The sequence below is a fragment of the Amblyraja radiata genome, chromosome 6 (genome assembly GCF_010909765.2).
Source record: "Amblyraja radiata isolate CabotCenter1 chromosome 6, sAmbRad1.1.pri, whole genome shotgun sequence".
NCBI lineage: Eukaryota > Metazoa > Chordata > Chondrichthyes > Rajiformes > Rajidae > Amblyraja > Amblyraja radiata.
Genome location: NC_045961.1, coordinates 104324976 through 104340732, shown reverse-complemented (window position 1 = coordinate 104340732; position 15757 = coordinate 104324976). Strand labels below are relative to the sequence as shown.

The 15757-nt window shown below is 46.3% G+C and overlaps 1 protein-coding gene across 3 annotated transcripts in view; it reads left to right on the top strand.

Moving 5' to 3' along the window:
* acer3 (alkaline ceramidase 3) overlaps nucleotides 1-15757 on the top strand; it is a 192005-nt gene that overhangs the window by 37316 nt on the left and 138932 nt on the right. For all 3 annotated transcript variants that reach the window (XR_004412413.1, XM_033023385.1, XM_033023386.1), the window contains exon 2: nucleotides 565-675. Coding sequence is in view for 2 of the 3 variants with exons in the window: in XM_033023385.1 (XP_032879276.1) it covers nucleotides 565-675 (111 nt within the window). In the remaining variant the exon portion in view is untranslated. The remainder of the gene's footprint in view (nucleotides 1-564; nucleotides 676-15757) is intronic.

Genomic DNA, 15757 nt, shown 5'->3' with positions numbered 1-15757 from the left:
GGGCGATCCGGCTCGGGGCTGGAACGGTGCTCCGGTGGCTGGGATGGTGTTCTGGCGGCGGTGACCTGAGTCCGGGGTTCAGCCGCGGGCCAGCGGCTGTGTCAGCAGGACTGGTGGACGGCAGCTTCGACCACCCTGGGGCCGCGGTGTTTGAGCCGCGGGACTGTTTGCTACATCGCCCGGTGGGGTATCGCCTCAGCGCAGAGAGAGAAGAGGAGGGAAGAGACTGCAGCCCTAAGACTTTTGCCTCCATCACAGTGAGATAGTGCTATGTGGACTCACTGTGGTGGATGTTAATATGTGTTTATTGTTGTTTTTTTATTGTATTGTATGTATGTATGACTGCAGGCACGAAATTTCGTTCAGACTTCGGTCTGAATGACAATAAAGGAAACCCTGTAAACCCTGTAGCAGAGGTGTGGTTGTGGAGAGAGATGAAGTGGGATCTGTTGGAAGGGTAGTTATACACAGTTATACTCTGAATTCTGTGTACAGACAAAACACTGTAGCATGTGTTGGCTGCCTGGCACCAATCTTCACTTTCTTGTTCTTTTTCTTCTGCAGGGAATACTGTAAGTAACCTGATTATGATCCTACCTCCTATCTATGGCGCGATTCAGACTGTAAAAGATGGCCTTGAAACACGTTATTTGGCTGCATTTTTGGGACTTGCAGGTATGTTTATCTTTTTTTAAACTCTCTTCTCCATTTGTAATCCTCGATTAAAAAAAATATTACTTTTGTTTACAGATTTAAAAAAAAAATTCCCTCCATTTAGTACTTTACGATGAGGGTAAATAGAATGCACCAATTGTTTCAAAAATATCTCTGGTCCATTTGGCCACAGCCTCCTCTGCTGGTGGCTACTATTTAGCCCAGTAGATGAGGCCAGTGTTCACTGGCTCCAGTATTATCCGTCAGTCATGGCAAGAGAATCACCTATAATGGTCCTCTTTATGTTCTGTTTTCCTGGGAGCCCCGTGGATCTATTTTGTGTGCCGTCTTCCTTCTCGTCTTGTTATTTAGCATGTTACCTCCACCACCTTCCACTGATTTCATTGTCTCGCTGTCATCCAGAACTAGATGAGCACACATTTCCACATCTAAACACTGGACTGGTGTCCAAGTACTGGTTCCTGTCTACTGATTCCCCCCCTCTCCCTGGAAACTGTGTGCAACTGAACAAGATGTCATAATTGAGATGGATTTTTGTCCAGAGATCCATTTCGTCACTAGGATTGGCGGCCCTACGAACTGCAGATGCTGGTTTACAAAAAAAGAGAATTTAAAGTAATATTTGAATTCTCCAATCTTCAGTAACTAACCTACAAACAACCCCCCCCTCTCTTCTCTGTGCCCCACCAGGATTTGCACACATAGCTCTCTCCCTCTTCAGGCTTCACAATTTGCACTTCTATCCTTACCTCACACCTCTCTTCCTGCTTCCCCCCCCCCCCCCACCACAATCAGTTGAAAGAAGGTTCCCGACCCGAAACGTCACCTATCCACGTTCTCCAGAGATGCTGCCTGACTCACTGAGTTACTCCAGCCCCTTGTGTCTGTTTCCTTTTGTCATCACTAAGATCCCTTGTTTATATCTTGTGTTATAATGTCATGCAGTATGGAAACAGGCCCTTCGGTCCAACTTGTCCATGGTATTATAACTGAACTGATCCCATTTCCTATGTTTAGCCCAAATCACTGAACATTTTGTATCTATATACATGTTAGCATATTTTAAACGTCACAGTTGTAACTATTTCAACAACTGCTTCTGGCAGCATGTCGCATCTATGCACCACCACCCTCCGTGTGCCCCTCAGATCTCTGCTACATGTTTATACTCTCACTTTAACCTGTGCCCTCTAGTTCAGGGCTCCCCTCTCTGAGAAAAAGACTGATTATTTATCTTATCTACCCCGACCATGATTTTATAAACGTCTATAAGGTCTTCTATGCTCCAGGGAAATAATTCCCGGTCTATCCAGCTTCTCCTTATAATTCAAGCCTTCAAGCCGTGGTAACATATGCGGCTGAGTTGCACAGTGGGCTGCGCAGTGCCAGAGACCCGGGTTCGATCCTGACTATGGTGTTGTCAGTGTGGAGTTTGTATGTTCTCCCTGTGACCACATGAGTTTTCTCCGGGTGTTCTGGTTTCCTCCCACATTCTAAAGACATGCCGGTTTGTAGTTTAATTGGCTTCTGCAAATTGCCCCTGGTGTGTAGGATGCAAAAGTGGGATAATATAGAATTAGTGTACGGGTGATTGATGGAGTCGGTGGGCTGAAGGACCTGCTTCCACGCTTTAAAACTAAACTAATCATCCTGGTGATTCTTTCCTGCACCCTTTCCAGCTTAATGACATACTGCATGGTGAGTAGTACAGTACAAAATATTCCAAGTCCACACCAATGCCTCTACTTCCTTAGAAGGCTTAAGGGCCTGTCCCACCATCATGCGACTGCATGTGGCGAGCGCGACCAAACGTGGTGGCTTGAGGCGTACGGCCTCGCGGGGCCGGTCCCACTTCCAACCGCGGAGCCGTCTGGAGTTGTGCGGGGCTAGGCCCGACATCATACTCACCAATCAGCTGGGCAGGAGGCGGGCCAACTAAATTTGGACGTCGCACGGCATCGGGCAGTTACGTCATCACGCAACGGTACGCCGGGCGGAGACGTCATGGCGCTACGCCACGCGCTAGGCGTACACCGCCAAGACGCTACATACGGCATCGAGACGCTGCGTAAGCCCGTCGAGGCACTGCGTACGGCCTTAATGCGGCTACAGGCCGTTGCCGCGCGGAATTTTTGGACAGTGTCAGTTTTTCGGAGCCCCGCGCGATGTCGGGACCAGCCCCGCACAACTCCATACGGTTCCGGCGATCGAAGTGGGACCGGCTCCGTGAGGCCGTACTGCTCAAGCGACCACGTTAGGTCGTGCTCGCCGCATGCAGTCGCATGCTGGTGGGACAGGCCCTTTAGGAAGTTTAGCATGTCCCCCAGCACCAACTTCTACAGATGCATAGAAGTTCATAGAAAGCATTTTTTCAGGATGCATCACAGCTTGGTTTGGGAACAGCTTCATACAAGACCGCAAGAAATTGCAGCTAATTGTGGACGCAGCCCAGACCATCACACAAACCAACCTCCCTTCTATTGACTCCATTTACACCTCACGCTGCCTCGGCAAGGCCAGCAGCATCATCAAGGACAAGTCGCACCCTGGCCTCCCTCTTCTCCCCCCTCTCCCATCGGGCAAGAGGTACAGAAGTGTGAAAACGCACACCTCCAGATCCGGGGACAGTTTCTTCCCAGCTATTATCAGGCAACAGAACCATCCTACCCCAACCAGAGAGCAGTCCTGAGCTACTATCTAGCTCTTTGTTGATCCTTGGACTATCCTTGACTGGACTTTGCTGTCTTTACCTTGCATTAAACGTTATTCCCTTATTGTGTATCTGTATGTAAATGGATTGATTGTAATCATGTATTGTCTTTCTGCTGATTGGTTAGGACGTAACAAATGTTTTTCATTGTACCTTGGTACACGTGATAAACTAAACTAAACTGAATGTGTACTCAACAACATCTTGTGCAGCTCTACGATACAATACAATGCGATAGAACTTTATTATCCCAGGAGGGAAATTGATCTTCCAACAGTCATAAAATACACAAAAACACAAAATACATGAAGCATGAAATTAAAGTTCTAGCATGAATTCAATACCCTTCCCGATGAAGGCACACCTGATTGCGCCTCAGGTTGTCTGCTGTTGAAACCTCATCCATGCATTTCTGATCATCTGTTCATTTTCACTTCCCAGCTTTCAGTTTATTATTGTCACATATACCCAAGTACAGTGAAGAGCTTTATTTTGCATGCTATCCAAACGGATCAGATATACAGTGCATTCAGAAAGTATTCTGACCCCTTCACTTCTTCACAAATGCAACAAGCATTTCACTACACCTAGGTGTATGTGACTAATAAAGAAACCTTTGAAACCTTTGAGAAACAAGATTCTCTGGTCTGATGAAACCAAGATTGAACTCTTTGGCCTGAATGCCAAGCGTCATGTCTGGAGGAAACCAGGCACTGCTCATCAACTGGCCAATACCATACCTACGGTGAAGCATGGTAGTGGCAGCATCATGCTGTGGGGATGTTTTTCAGTGGCAGGAACTGGGAGACTAGTTGGGATCGAGGGAAAGATGAATGGAGGAATGTATAGAGAGATCCTTGATGAAAACCTGCTCCAGAGCGTTCTGGACCTCAGACTGGGGTGGAGGTTCACCTTCCAACAGGACAACGACCCTAAGCACACAGCCAAGACAACGCAGGAGTGGCTTTGTGACAAGTCTGTGAATGTCCTTGAGTGGCCCAGCCAGATCCCGGACTTGAACCCGATCGAACATCTCTGGAAACCTGAAAATAGCTGTGCATCGACGCTCCCCATCCAACCCGACAGAGCTTGAGAGGATCTGCAGAGAAGAAATTACCCAAATACAAGTGTGCCAAGCTTGTAGCGTCATACCCAAGAAGATCTTTCATATGAAGAAAGACTGGATAGACTTGGCTTATACTCGCTAGAATTTAGGAGATTGAGAGGGGATCTTATAGAAACGTACAAAATTCTTATGGGGTTGGACAGGCTAGATGCAGGAAGATTGTTCCCGATGTTGGGGAAGTCCAGGACAAGGGGTCACAGCTTAAGGATAAGGGGGAACTCCTTTAGGACCGAGATGAGAAGAAACTTTTTCACACAGAGAGTGGTGAATCTCTGGAACTCTCTGCCACAGAGGGTAGTTGAGGCCAGTTCATTGGCTATATTTAAGAGGGAGTTAGATGTGGCCCTTGTGGCTAAAGGGATCAGGGGGTATGGAGAGAAGGCAGGTACGGGATACTGAGTTGGATGATCAGCCATGATCATATTGAATGGCGGTGCAGGCTCGAAGGGCCGAATGGCCTACTCCTGCACCTATTTTCTATGTATCTATGTATCTGAGGCTGTAATTGCTGCCAAAGGTGCCTCAACAAAGTACTGAGTAAAGGGTCTGAATACTTCTGTAAATGTAATATTGCAGTTATTTATTTCTAATTACTCTGCAAAAATTTCTAAACACCTGTTTTCACTTTTATTATGGGGTATTGTGTGTAGATTGAAGATTAAAAAAAAAGAATTTAATCCATTTTAGAATAAGGCTGTAACGTAACATAATGTGGAAACAATGAAGGGGTCTGAATACTTTCTGAATGCACTGTACTATACATAAACGTAATCAAGTCAAACTTCTGTACAGTGGGTAGAGCAAAGGGGAAGATACAGAATGTAGAATATAGCTTTCAGCATTTCACCGGTTCTTTGGATTAAGTCCAATGTCTGAAGTGGTGAATCGCGACTGTACTCTAACTTACGAAAGGACCTTTAAGAAGCCTGCTAACAGACAAGGAAGCTGTTCCTGAGTCTGGTGGTAACATGGCCGTCCGAAGGGGGGGTGCGTTGGGTGCGACCGCACCCCCCTTTCCCCCCCCCTAAGAAAAAATCACCAAAAAAAAAAAAAAAAATAAAAAAAAAAAAAGGGGGAAAAAATAAACGTTTCAACTTTGGAAACAGCCAGTTCTCTGTTCTCCCGTCGCCGGGCAAGAGTGGCTGAATCCGAACCCAATGGATTTAACCCCAACACCAGACGACGCTGCGGCCCTCGCCTCCCCACGCCGCCGGGGCCCAAGCCATCTTCCCCCACACCACCCCCGCTGGGCCCACGCCACCCCCGCTGGGCCCACGCCACCCCCGCTGGGCCCACGCCACCCCCGCTGGGCCCACGCCACCCCCGCTGGGCCCACGCCACCCCCGCTGGGCCCACGCCACCCCCGCTGGGCCCACGCCACCCCCGCTGGGCCCACGCCACCCCCGCTGGGCCCACGCCACCCCCGCTGGGCCCACGCCACCCCCGCTGGGCCCACGCCACCCCCGCTGGGCCCACGCCACCCCCGCTGGGCCCACGCCACCCCCGCTGGGCCCACGCCACCCCGGCTGGGCCCAGCTGTGCCCCCGCCACACTCCCGCTGGGCACACGCCACCTTAATCCCTCCCCGCCCACTGTGCCCGCGCCACCTTCATCTTCGCTCCCCCCCCCCGCAAGAAAGAGGGGGGATGTGAGAGGGGGGAGGGGGAGGGAGAGAGGGGAAGGGAGGGGAGAGAGAGATGGGGGAGGGGAGAGGGAAAGGGGGATTATCTTTAGTGAGATTGCAAAATTAAGGTAGGTTTTAGAGCTATTATATTTTCTCCTCCATATGAATAATATGAAACAATATCAAATAATATCAAACAATTGGAACTGCTTTCTTTCCTTGATAACAATACTGAAAATATGAATTCCATAGTTTGTGACATAAATACACAAATAAATCATTATATACAGATGTAACATTTCAATTTCGAGATCGGGGGGAGGGGGGGGGGGTGTGTTGGGGGCAAATATGCATGAAGCCGATAGCCTAATCGTTAAAGAGCTGAGAAGAGGAATCCGAGCTGCCTAGGAAAGGTACTCTGAGAAGTTGAGGAGCAAGTTCTCAGCTAGTGACTTCTTCAGTTTGGAAGGGCATGCAAGAAATCACCAGCTATAAGAGGAAAGCCCCCCGCTCTTTGGACAATCGTCAGCTGACGAACGAGCTGAATGAGTTTGAAAATGAGGTTTGAAAATCAGAAACGTAACCCAGAAATCCCCTCCCCAACAAACACAGCCAGACCTCAGTCTGCAAAGAATGGACCCTGCACCCTCTCCTTCCCATTCACCACTTCACACCTACTTAAGGCAAGACTCCAGTATGAAAAGAGTGGACCCTTTCCCACCCCACCCAACACTTCACACATACTCACAGCCTGACCTCAGTCTGCAAAGACTGGGCCCTTCTACACCCAATACGCTCCAATCACCACTTCACACCCAATTACTCATTTTTAACCAGTCTCTGCCTGCTTCAAAGTCTCCACTATTGTCCTTGTACCCAAAAAGGTAAGGATTACTGGTCTTAGCGACAACAGGCCTGTCGCACTGACCTCTGTAGTCATGAAGACCGCTGAAAGGCTTGTGCTGGCAAAGCTGAAAAATATCACAATCCCTCTGCTGGACCCTCTGCATTTTGCATATTGGGCCAATAGATCTGTGGATGATGCAGTCAATCTGGGCCTGCACTTCATCCTCCAGCACCTAGACCGCCAGGGAACCTATGCGAGGATTTTGTTTTATTGATTTTAGCTCTGCATTCAGCACCATTGTGCCAGAGCTACTACGCTCCAAACCTTCTGAGAGTTGACTGTGCCTGAACCCCTCTGTCGGTGGATCACCAGCTTTCTGACGGACAGGAAGCAGCATGTGAGGCGGGAATGCATATCTCGGACCCGCAAACGCTCAGCATAGGAGCACCGCAAGATGCGTACTCTCTCCTCTACTCTCGCCACACCAATGACTGCACTTCTGTCAAGCTTCTCAAGTTTGCAGATGACACAACCCTGATTGGACTGATCCAGGATGGGGATCTCTGTACTCTTTTCAGTTTGACATCTTTCCTATAACATGGTGCCCAGAACAGAACACAATATTTTAAATGCGGTCTCACCAAAGTCTTATACAACTGCAACTTGACCTCCTAACTTCTATACTCAATACTCTGACTGATGAAGGCCAAAATGCCAAAATACTTTTTGACCACCTGATATACCTGCGACACGACCTTCAAGGAACCATGCAACCATCAACCATTCCTCTGCCCACCTGGCTAATTGATCCAGATCCTGCTGCAATCTTTCACAACCATCTTCACTATCTGCAAAACTGCTCACTTCTGTATCATCAGCAAACTTGTTAATCTTGCCCTGTTCTGTGACGTTTCACAGAGTGCTGGAGTAACTCAGCGGGTCAGGCTGAGTATGGAGGTTGGGAGGTCATGTTGCAGTTGCATAAGAAGTTGGTGAGGCCGCATTCAGAGTATTGTGTTCAGTTCTGGCCACCATGTTATAGGAAAGATGTCATCAAACTGGAAAGGGTACCGTGAAGATTTATGAGGATGTTGCCAGGACTAGAGAGCCAGAGCTATAGGGAGAGGTTGAGTAGGCTGGGACTATTTCATGGAGCACAGGAGGATGAGGGATGATCTAATAGAGGTGTATAAAATCATGATTTGAATAGATATGGTTGAGTCTTTTGCCCAGAGTAAGTGAATCGAGGAGAGGAGGACATAAGTTTAAGGTGGAGGGCAAAAGATAGGAATTTGTGGGGTTTTTCACACAAAGGTGGTAGGTGTATGGAACAAGCTGCCAGAGGAGGTAGTTGAGGCAGGGACTATCGCAACTTTTAAGAAACAGTTAGACAGGTACATGGATAGGACAGGTTCGGAGGGATATGGATCAAACGTGGGCAGGTGGGACTAGTGCAGATGGGGCATGCTGGGCCTAAGGGCCTGTTTCCACACTGTATCACTCTATGACTCTATCTTTCCCTCTCAAACCCATTCTCCTGCCTTCTCCCCATTACCTCTGACACCCGTATCAATCAAGAATCTATCAATCTCCTCCTGAAAAATGTCCATTGACTTGACCTCCACAGCTGTCTGTGGCAATGAATTCCACAGTTCACCACCTGACTTAAGAAATTCCTGCTCATCTCCTTCCTAAAGGAATGTCTTTTAATTCTGAGGCTGTGGCCACTGGTCCTAGACTCTCCCACTAGTGGAAACATCCTCTCCAAATCCACTCCATACATATTTGTACCATGCTGGGACAGACGGCAACAGCTTCACACTGTGTCCCAAAGCTTGTGTCCTGTCCTGCATCACCCAAGGCAGCAGAGATGTTATAGGAGAGGGCAAGCACCGTAACAAAGTAGCTCACGATGGTTTGGGTAACATTCAGGAATGTCTATGCATGTCACCATGAATATTTCTGAAGAACGGTCTTGACCGTTATATATAATATAATCTATACCATTTCTCCAGAGATGCTGCCTGACCCACTGAGTTACTCCCGCACTCTGTGACATGTCACCTATCCATGTTCTCCACAGATGCTGCCTGACTCGCTGTTACTCCAGCACTCTGTCAAACGTCGCCTATTCATATTCTCCGCAGATGCTGCCTGACCCACTGAGTTACTCCAGCACTTTGTGACTATTTTCCCTTCACTCATCTGTCCAAGCCCACTCTCCCCCTCCTTTCCTATGTTCCTTTCCACCCATGAACCTCTCTCTGCCTTTACATTTCACTCCTCTTTCAAATCTGCTCTATTTATCTACATGCATTTTACTTCTTCACTTTTTAGTCATAGAATGATGTAGTGTGGTACCAGGCCCTTCAGCCCAACTTGCCCACACCGACCGGCATGTCCCATCTAAACTAGTCCCACTCACACGCGTCTGGCCCATATCCATCTAAATCTGTCCTATCCATGTACGTGTCCAAATGTCTCTTAAACAGTAGGATAGTCCCAGCCTTAACTACCTCCTCTGGTAGCTCGTTACATACACCCAGCACCCTTTGTGTGAAAAAGCTACCTCTCAGGTTCCTGTTAATTTCTGAAATGTTGGTCATACATTTGGTGCAAAAATGCTCCAAAATAAGGCTCAGAATGCATCAGAGAGCATCTAAAAACCCTGGCATCGAGCGACTTCACGCTTCGCGCACATATTTCACGTTAAATTTTTTGTAATCCTGTCATGCCACCCCCCTTTTTTAAAAGCTTCGTAAGGGCCTGGGTAAGCATTTTCAAGCTTCTATACCTTCTGCCAGATGGAATTAGGGAGAAGAAGGAATGAATGATGAGTCTTCTAACTTTCTTTGGCCCCCATCCCTGCAATGTATGAAGTGAAAGATAGATACAAAAAGTTGGAGTAACTCAGTGGGACATGCAGCAGCATCTCTGGAGAGAAGGAATGGGTGACTTACACTAGCATCTGCAGTTCCTTCCTTCCTATACATGTATGAAGTGGATCTCAACCTGAAACATCACCTATCCATGATGTCCATGGATGCTGCTGACCCGCTGTGTTACTCCAGCATCTTGTGTCTCAGCGGTTTTTTGTTTCTACTTAATATGTCATGAGCTTACAATAACTGACCATAATCCTTTGGAGCTGCACTTAACTTGCTGAACCATGAGATTCTTAACTCCTTCAAAGGTTCAGAAAAACAAAGAGTAGTCGTTTAGTCAATGAGAGGCCTCCATTCAAAATGCATTGATACATTTCTACATGTTAAGGGAATAGAATGAAATGTTGTGGGGATAATGCTGGAAAATGATGCTGAGGTGGAAGATTGGCCATGATAAATGAGTGGTGAAGCAGAGTCCAAGGGCAGCATGGCTTAATACTCCTATTTCTAATGTTGTTTTATGTACAGAGCCCTCCATAATGTTTGGGACAAAGACCCATCATTTATTTATTTGCCCCTCTACTCCACAATATGAGATTTGTAATAGAAAAAAATCACATGTGGTTAAAGTGCACATTGTCAAGTCAAGAGAGTTTATTGTCATGTGTCCCAGATAGGACAATGTCATATTTTAATACATTTTTATACATTTTGGTTTCACCATGTAGAAATTACAGCTGTGTTTATACATTGTCCCCCAATTTCAGGGCACCGTAATGTTTGGGACAGCAATGTCATGTAAATGAAAGTACTCATGTTTAGTATTTTGTTATATATCCTTTGCATGCAATGACTGCTTGAAGTCTGCGATTCATGGACATCACCAGTTGCTGGGTGTCTTCTCTGGTGATGCTCTGCCAGGCCTGTACTGCATCCATCTTTAGGTTATGCTTGTTTTGGGGGCTAGTCCCCAGTTTTCTCTTCAGCATATAAAAGGCATGCTCAATTGGGTTCAGATCGGGTGATTGACTTGGCCAATTGAGCATTTTTTAGCTTTGAAAAACTTCTTTGCTTGAGCAGTATGTTTGGGATCATTGTCTTGCTGTAGAATGAACTGCTGGCCAATGAGTTTTGAGGCATTTGTTTAAACTTGAGCAGATAGGATGTGTATACATTTCAGAATTCATTATGCTACTACCACCAGTAGTTGTATCATCAATGAAGATAAGTGAGCCAGTACCTTCAGCAGCCATACATGCCCAGGCCATAACACCCCCACCACCGTGTTTCACAGATGAGGTGGTATGCTTTGGATCTTGGGCAGTTCCATCTCCCCTCCATACTTTGCTCGTGCCATCACTCTGATATGTTAATCTTTTTCTCATCTGTCCACAAGACCTTTTTCCAGAACTGTGGTTGCTCTTTCAAGTACTTCTTGGCAAACTGTAACCTGGCCATGCTATTTTTGCGGCTAACCAGTGGTTTGCATCTTGCAGTGTAGCCTCTGTATTTCTGTTCATCAAGTCTTCTTCAGCGCCTCTACTTCCTGAGAAGATTACGGAGAGTCGGATTGTCAAGGAAGACTCTCTCTAACTTCTACAGGTGCACAGTCGAGAGCATGCTGACCGGTTGCATCGTGGCTTGGTTCGGCAATTTGAGCGCCCTGGAGAGGAAAAGACAAAAAGTAGTAAACACTGCCCAGTCCATCATCGGCTCTGACCTTCCTTCCATCGAGGGGATTTATCGCAGTCGCTGCCTCAAAAAGGCTGCCAGTATCATCAAAGACCCACACCACCCTGGCCACACACTCATCACCCTGCTACCTTCAGGTAGAAGGTACAGGAGCCTGAAGACTGCAACAACCAGGTTCAGGAATAGCTACTTCCCCTCAGCCATCAGGCTATTAAACCTGGCTCGGACAAAACTCTGATTATTAACAACCACTTTCTGTTATTTGCACTTTATTTGCAGTTTATTTATTCATGTGTGTATATATTTATATCATGGTATATGGACACATTTATCTGTACTGTAGTAAATGCCTTACTATTTTTCTGTGTGCTTAAGCAAAGCAAGAATTTCATTGTCCTATACAGGGACACATGACAATAAACTCACTTGAACTTGAACACTTGAACTTCTGCGGACAGTGGTCAGTGACAAATCCACATCTGACTCCTGAAGAGTGATTCTGATCTGCCGGACAGGTGTTTGGGGATTTTTCTTTATTAGAGAGATAATTCTTCTGTCGTCAACTGTGGAGGTCTTCCTGTGCCAGTCACTTTGCGATTAGTAAGCTCACCAGTGATCTCTTTCTTCTTAATGATGTTCCAAACAGTTGATTTTGGTAAGCCTAATGTTTGGTTGATGTCTCTAGCAGTTTTATTCTTGTTTCTCAGTCTCATGATGGCTTCTTTGACTTTCATTGGCACAACTTTGGTCCTCATGTTGATAAACAGCAATAAATGTTTCCAAAGGTGATGGAAAGACCAGAGGAAAGACTTGGTGCTGAGAGCTCTCTTATACCTGCGTGAAGGAGGCAATTAAACACACCTGAGTATTTACAAACACCTGTGAAGCCATGTGTCCCAAACATTATGGTGCCCTAAAACACAGCTGTAATTTGTACATCGTGACACCAAAATGTATAAAAATGGCCTTTCTTAAAATCTGACAATGTGCACTTTAACCACGTGTGATTTTTTTTCTATTACAAATCACAAATAAGTACAGAGGCAAATAAATAAATGATGGGTCTTTGTCCCAAACATTCTGGAGGGCACTGTATAAACCCCGGCACACAGCAGAAGAAGGGGAGCTATTTCTCTGCATTATTTTTAAGTTTGGAGAGTATTTCTGTTTGTTCTTGGCTTTAGTTCCGGTTTAGTGGTTTTACTGAGTGCTTGAAAAGGAAGGAGCTGCATGTCCTATTGCTGATTTTCGGTATCCAAATGAACAAGACAAATTAAAAAAGTTATCAGCAATTCAATAGGGAATCCGTCAAGTCACGTGAAAGTGCGCTCGGGCAAAGAACAATGTTTGCAGCTGCAGGAAGGAGTCCGAGGGGAGTCACAGTGGCAGACCATTTATAAAAGTTTCAAATATTTTGTTGAAAATCGTGAACAAGTGAGCATTGATTGGAATTCACTCTGGGTTAAATAATCCTGAAATAGTAAATCATATAAATGATAGGTGATCTCATTTAAACATATAAGCATTTAACATTTTTTGAAATATTTTGCTGTGTAGAAACATAGAAAAATAGGTGCAGGAGTAGGCCATTCGGCTCTTCGAGCCAGCACCACCATTCAATATGATCATGGCTGATCATCTAAAATCAGTACCCCGTTCCTGCTTTCTCCCCATATCCCTTGATTCTTTAGCCCCAAGAGCAAAATCTATCTCCCTCTTGAAAACATCCATTGAATTGGCCTCCATTGCCTTCTGTGGCAGAGCATCTGCACCAGGTATAGATGTTGCAGCGGTAGAAGTGGTGCCTTAATGCACCCGGCGTCGATCATGTCTGCGGATGCTGCCTGTAACCGAGTTGGTCCATTCGCTCATTGACCACATGAGTTTTCTCTGGGTGCTCTGGTTTCCTCCCACACACCAAAGACGTTTAGATTTATAGGCTCATTTGGCTTCTGTAAATTGTGAATTGTCCCTGGTGTGTAGGGGATCGCTGGTCGGTGTGGACTCGGTGGGCCGAAGGGCCTGTTTCTCTGTTGTATTTTGGGATGAAGATTTCTCCTGGCTGGAAATGCTAGGACCAGGGGATCGCAGACACGAAATAAGGGTAGAATCACTCAGGATTACGAGAAAAAGAAATTTCTTACCCAGACGATGGTGAATCTTTTGAATTCTCTTTCCAAGAGTGCTGTGGTCTCAATTGCTGAATATAATCACCATAAATATTGAATTTATTTTGGATATTAAGAGATCAAGGGATATGGAGATCTGTGGGAGACTTGACCGTCACATGACCATGTCCCTTGACGAGAGAGCAGTCCTGACCTACCATCTGGCGCAATGAGGACCCTCGAACTATCTTTAATCGGACTTTACTGGACTTTATTTTGTACTAAACATAATTTCCTTTATTCTGTATCTGTACATTGTGGACGGCTTGATAATTTCATTTTACAGAAGCCAATTAACCTGCAAATCTGCATGTCTGGAATGTGTGAGCAAAGCAGAGAAAACCTGCGCGGTCACAGGGAAAACGTACACACTCCATATAGACTGCACCCACAGTCTGGATCAATCCTAGGGTCTCTGGCACTGTAAGGCTGTGTGGCGTCTGCCACACAGATTCGAGGTTCACTGTAGAATCTTGAGTGCTATTTCTCCAGTTCAGAGAGGTTTTGAGCACAAACTTGTATCCTTACTTCCGTTTGCCTTCCCATCTCTGAACTCCAAACAGAGTGTCTCTTTCAGGGAGACTGCTATCCAGGATCCAAATGACGTGGCTTGTCTAATGGAGCCAACTGAGTGTAATTAGGGCTTTGATATTGATTATGTTGACTTGGAAGAGTGCACAGATGTTGCTTTGACAATAGACAATAGACGCAGGAGTAGGCCATTCGGCCCTTCGAGCCAGCACCGCCATTCAATATGATCATGGCTGATCATCCCCAATCAGTACCCTGTTCCTGCTGTCTCCACATATCCCCTGGCTCCGCTATCTTTAAGACCCCTATCTAGCTCTCTCTTGAAAGTATCCAGAGAACTGGCCTCCACCACCCTCTGAGGCAGAGAATTCCACAGAGTCACAACTCTGTGTGGAAAAAGTGTTTCCTCATCTCCGTTCTAAATGGCTACCCTTATTCTTAAACTGTGGCCTCTGGTCCTGGACTTCCCCAACATCGGGAACATGTTTCCTGCCTCTAGCGAATCCAAACCCTTAATAATCTTATATGTTTCAATAAGATCCCCTCTCATCCTTCTTATCTCCAGAGTGTACAAGCCCAGCCGCTCCATTCTCTCAGCATATGACAGTCCCGCCATCCCGGGAATTAACCTTGTTAACCTACACTGCACTCCCTCAATAGCAAGAATGTCTTTCCTCAAATTAGGGGACCAAAACTGCATGCAATACTCAAGGTGTGGTCTCACTCGGGCCCTGTATAACTGCAGAAGGACCTCCTTGCTCAACTCCTCTTGTTATGAAGGCCAACATGCCATTCGCTTTCTTCACTGCCTGCTGTACTTGCATGCTTAATTTCATTGACTGATGAACAAGGACCCCCAGATCCCATTGTACTTCCCCTTTTCCCAACTTTGATTTCCCTGCCTGTGTATTTTGGAAGAATTTGTGGCGACAGCATTGATGGTTTCCTCAAGTTCTTTGAGGTTCGCCGTTTCAGAAGAATTGTAGGAAGGTGGGCTTCTTGTAGAGTGGGTTTAGTTCTTAGTTTGGGTCCTTGATTGACAAATACCCCTTTCCTGTGGTATCTAAAGGTGGTGTCAGTTCAGACCTAGCCAGGCTTTCTGGTACCTACACTCAATACACTGTTTCTCACAACAGTTTGCCTTCCATAGCTTGCGTTCTACACTCTCCACCAAGCACTGGCAACAGCAGGCCCTCACCCTGTCACTCTCGCAGCTCGGGGCTTCACTCACCCAGACCTGCAATGGAATTATTCTTTGGTGGATCCACGTGTAAGTCTGAAGAAGGGTCATGACCCGAAACGTCACTTCTCCATGTCCTCCATAGATGCTACCTGACCTGCTGAGTTATACCAGCAGTTTGTCTTTTTTCCCCCCTTTAGTTTAGAGATGTAGCATGAAAATGGGCCCTTTGGCCCACCAAGTCCCGCTGACCATCGATCACCCGTTCACACTAGTATTATGTCATCCTACCTTTGCAACTACTCCCTGCACATGAGGG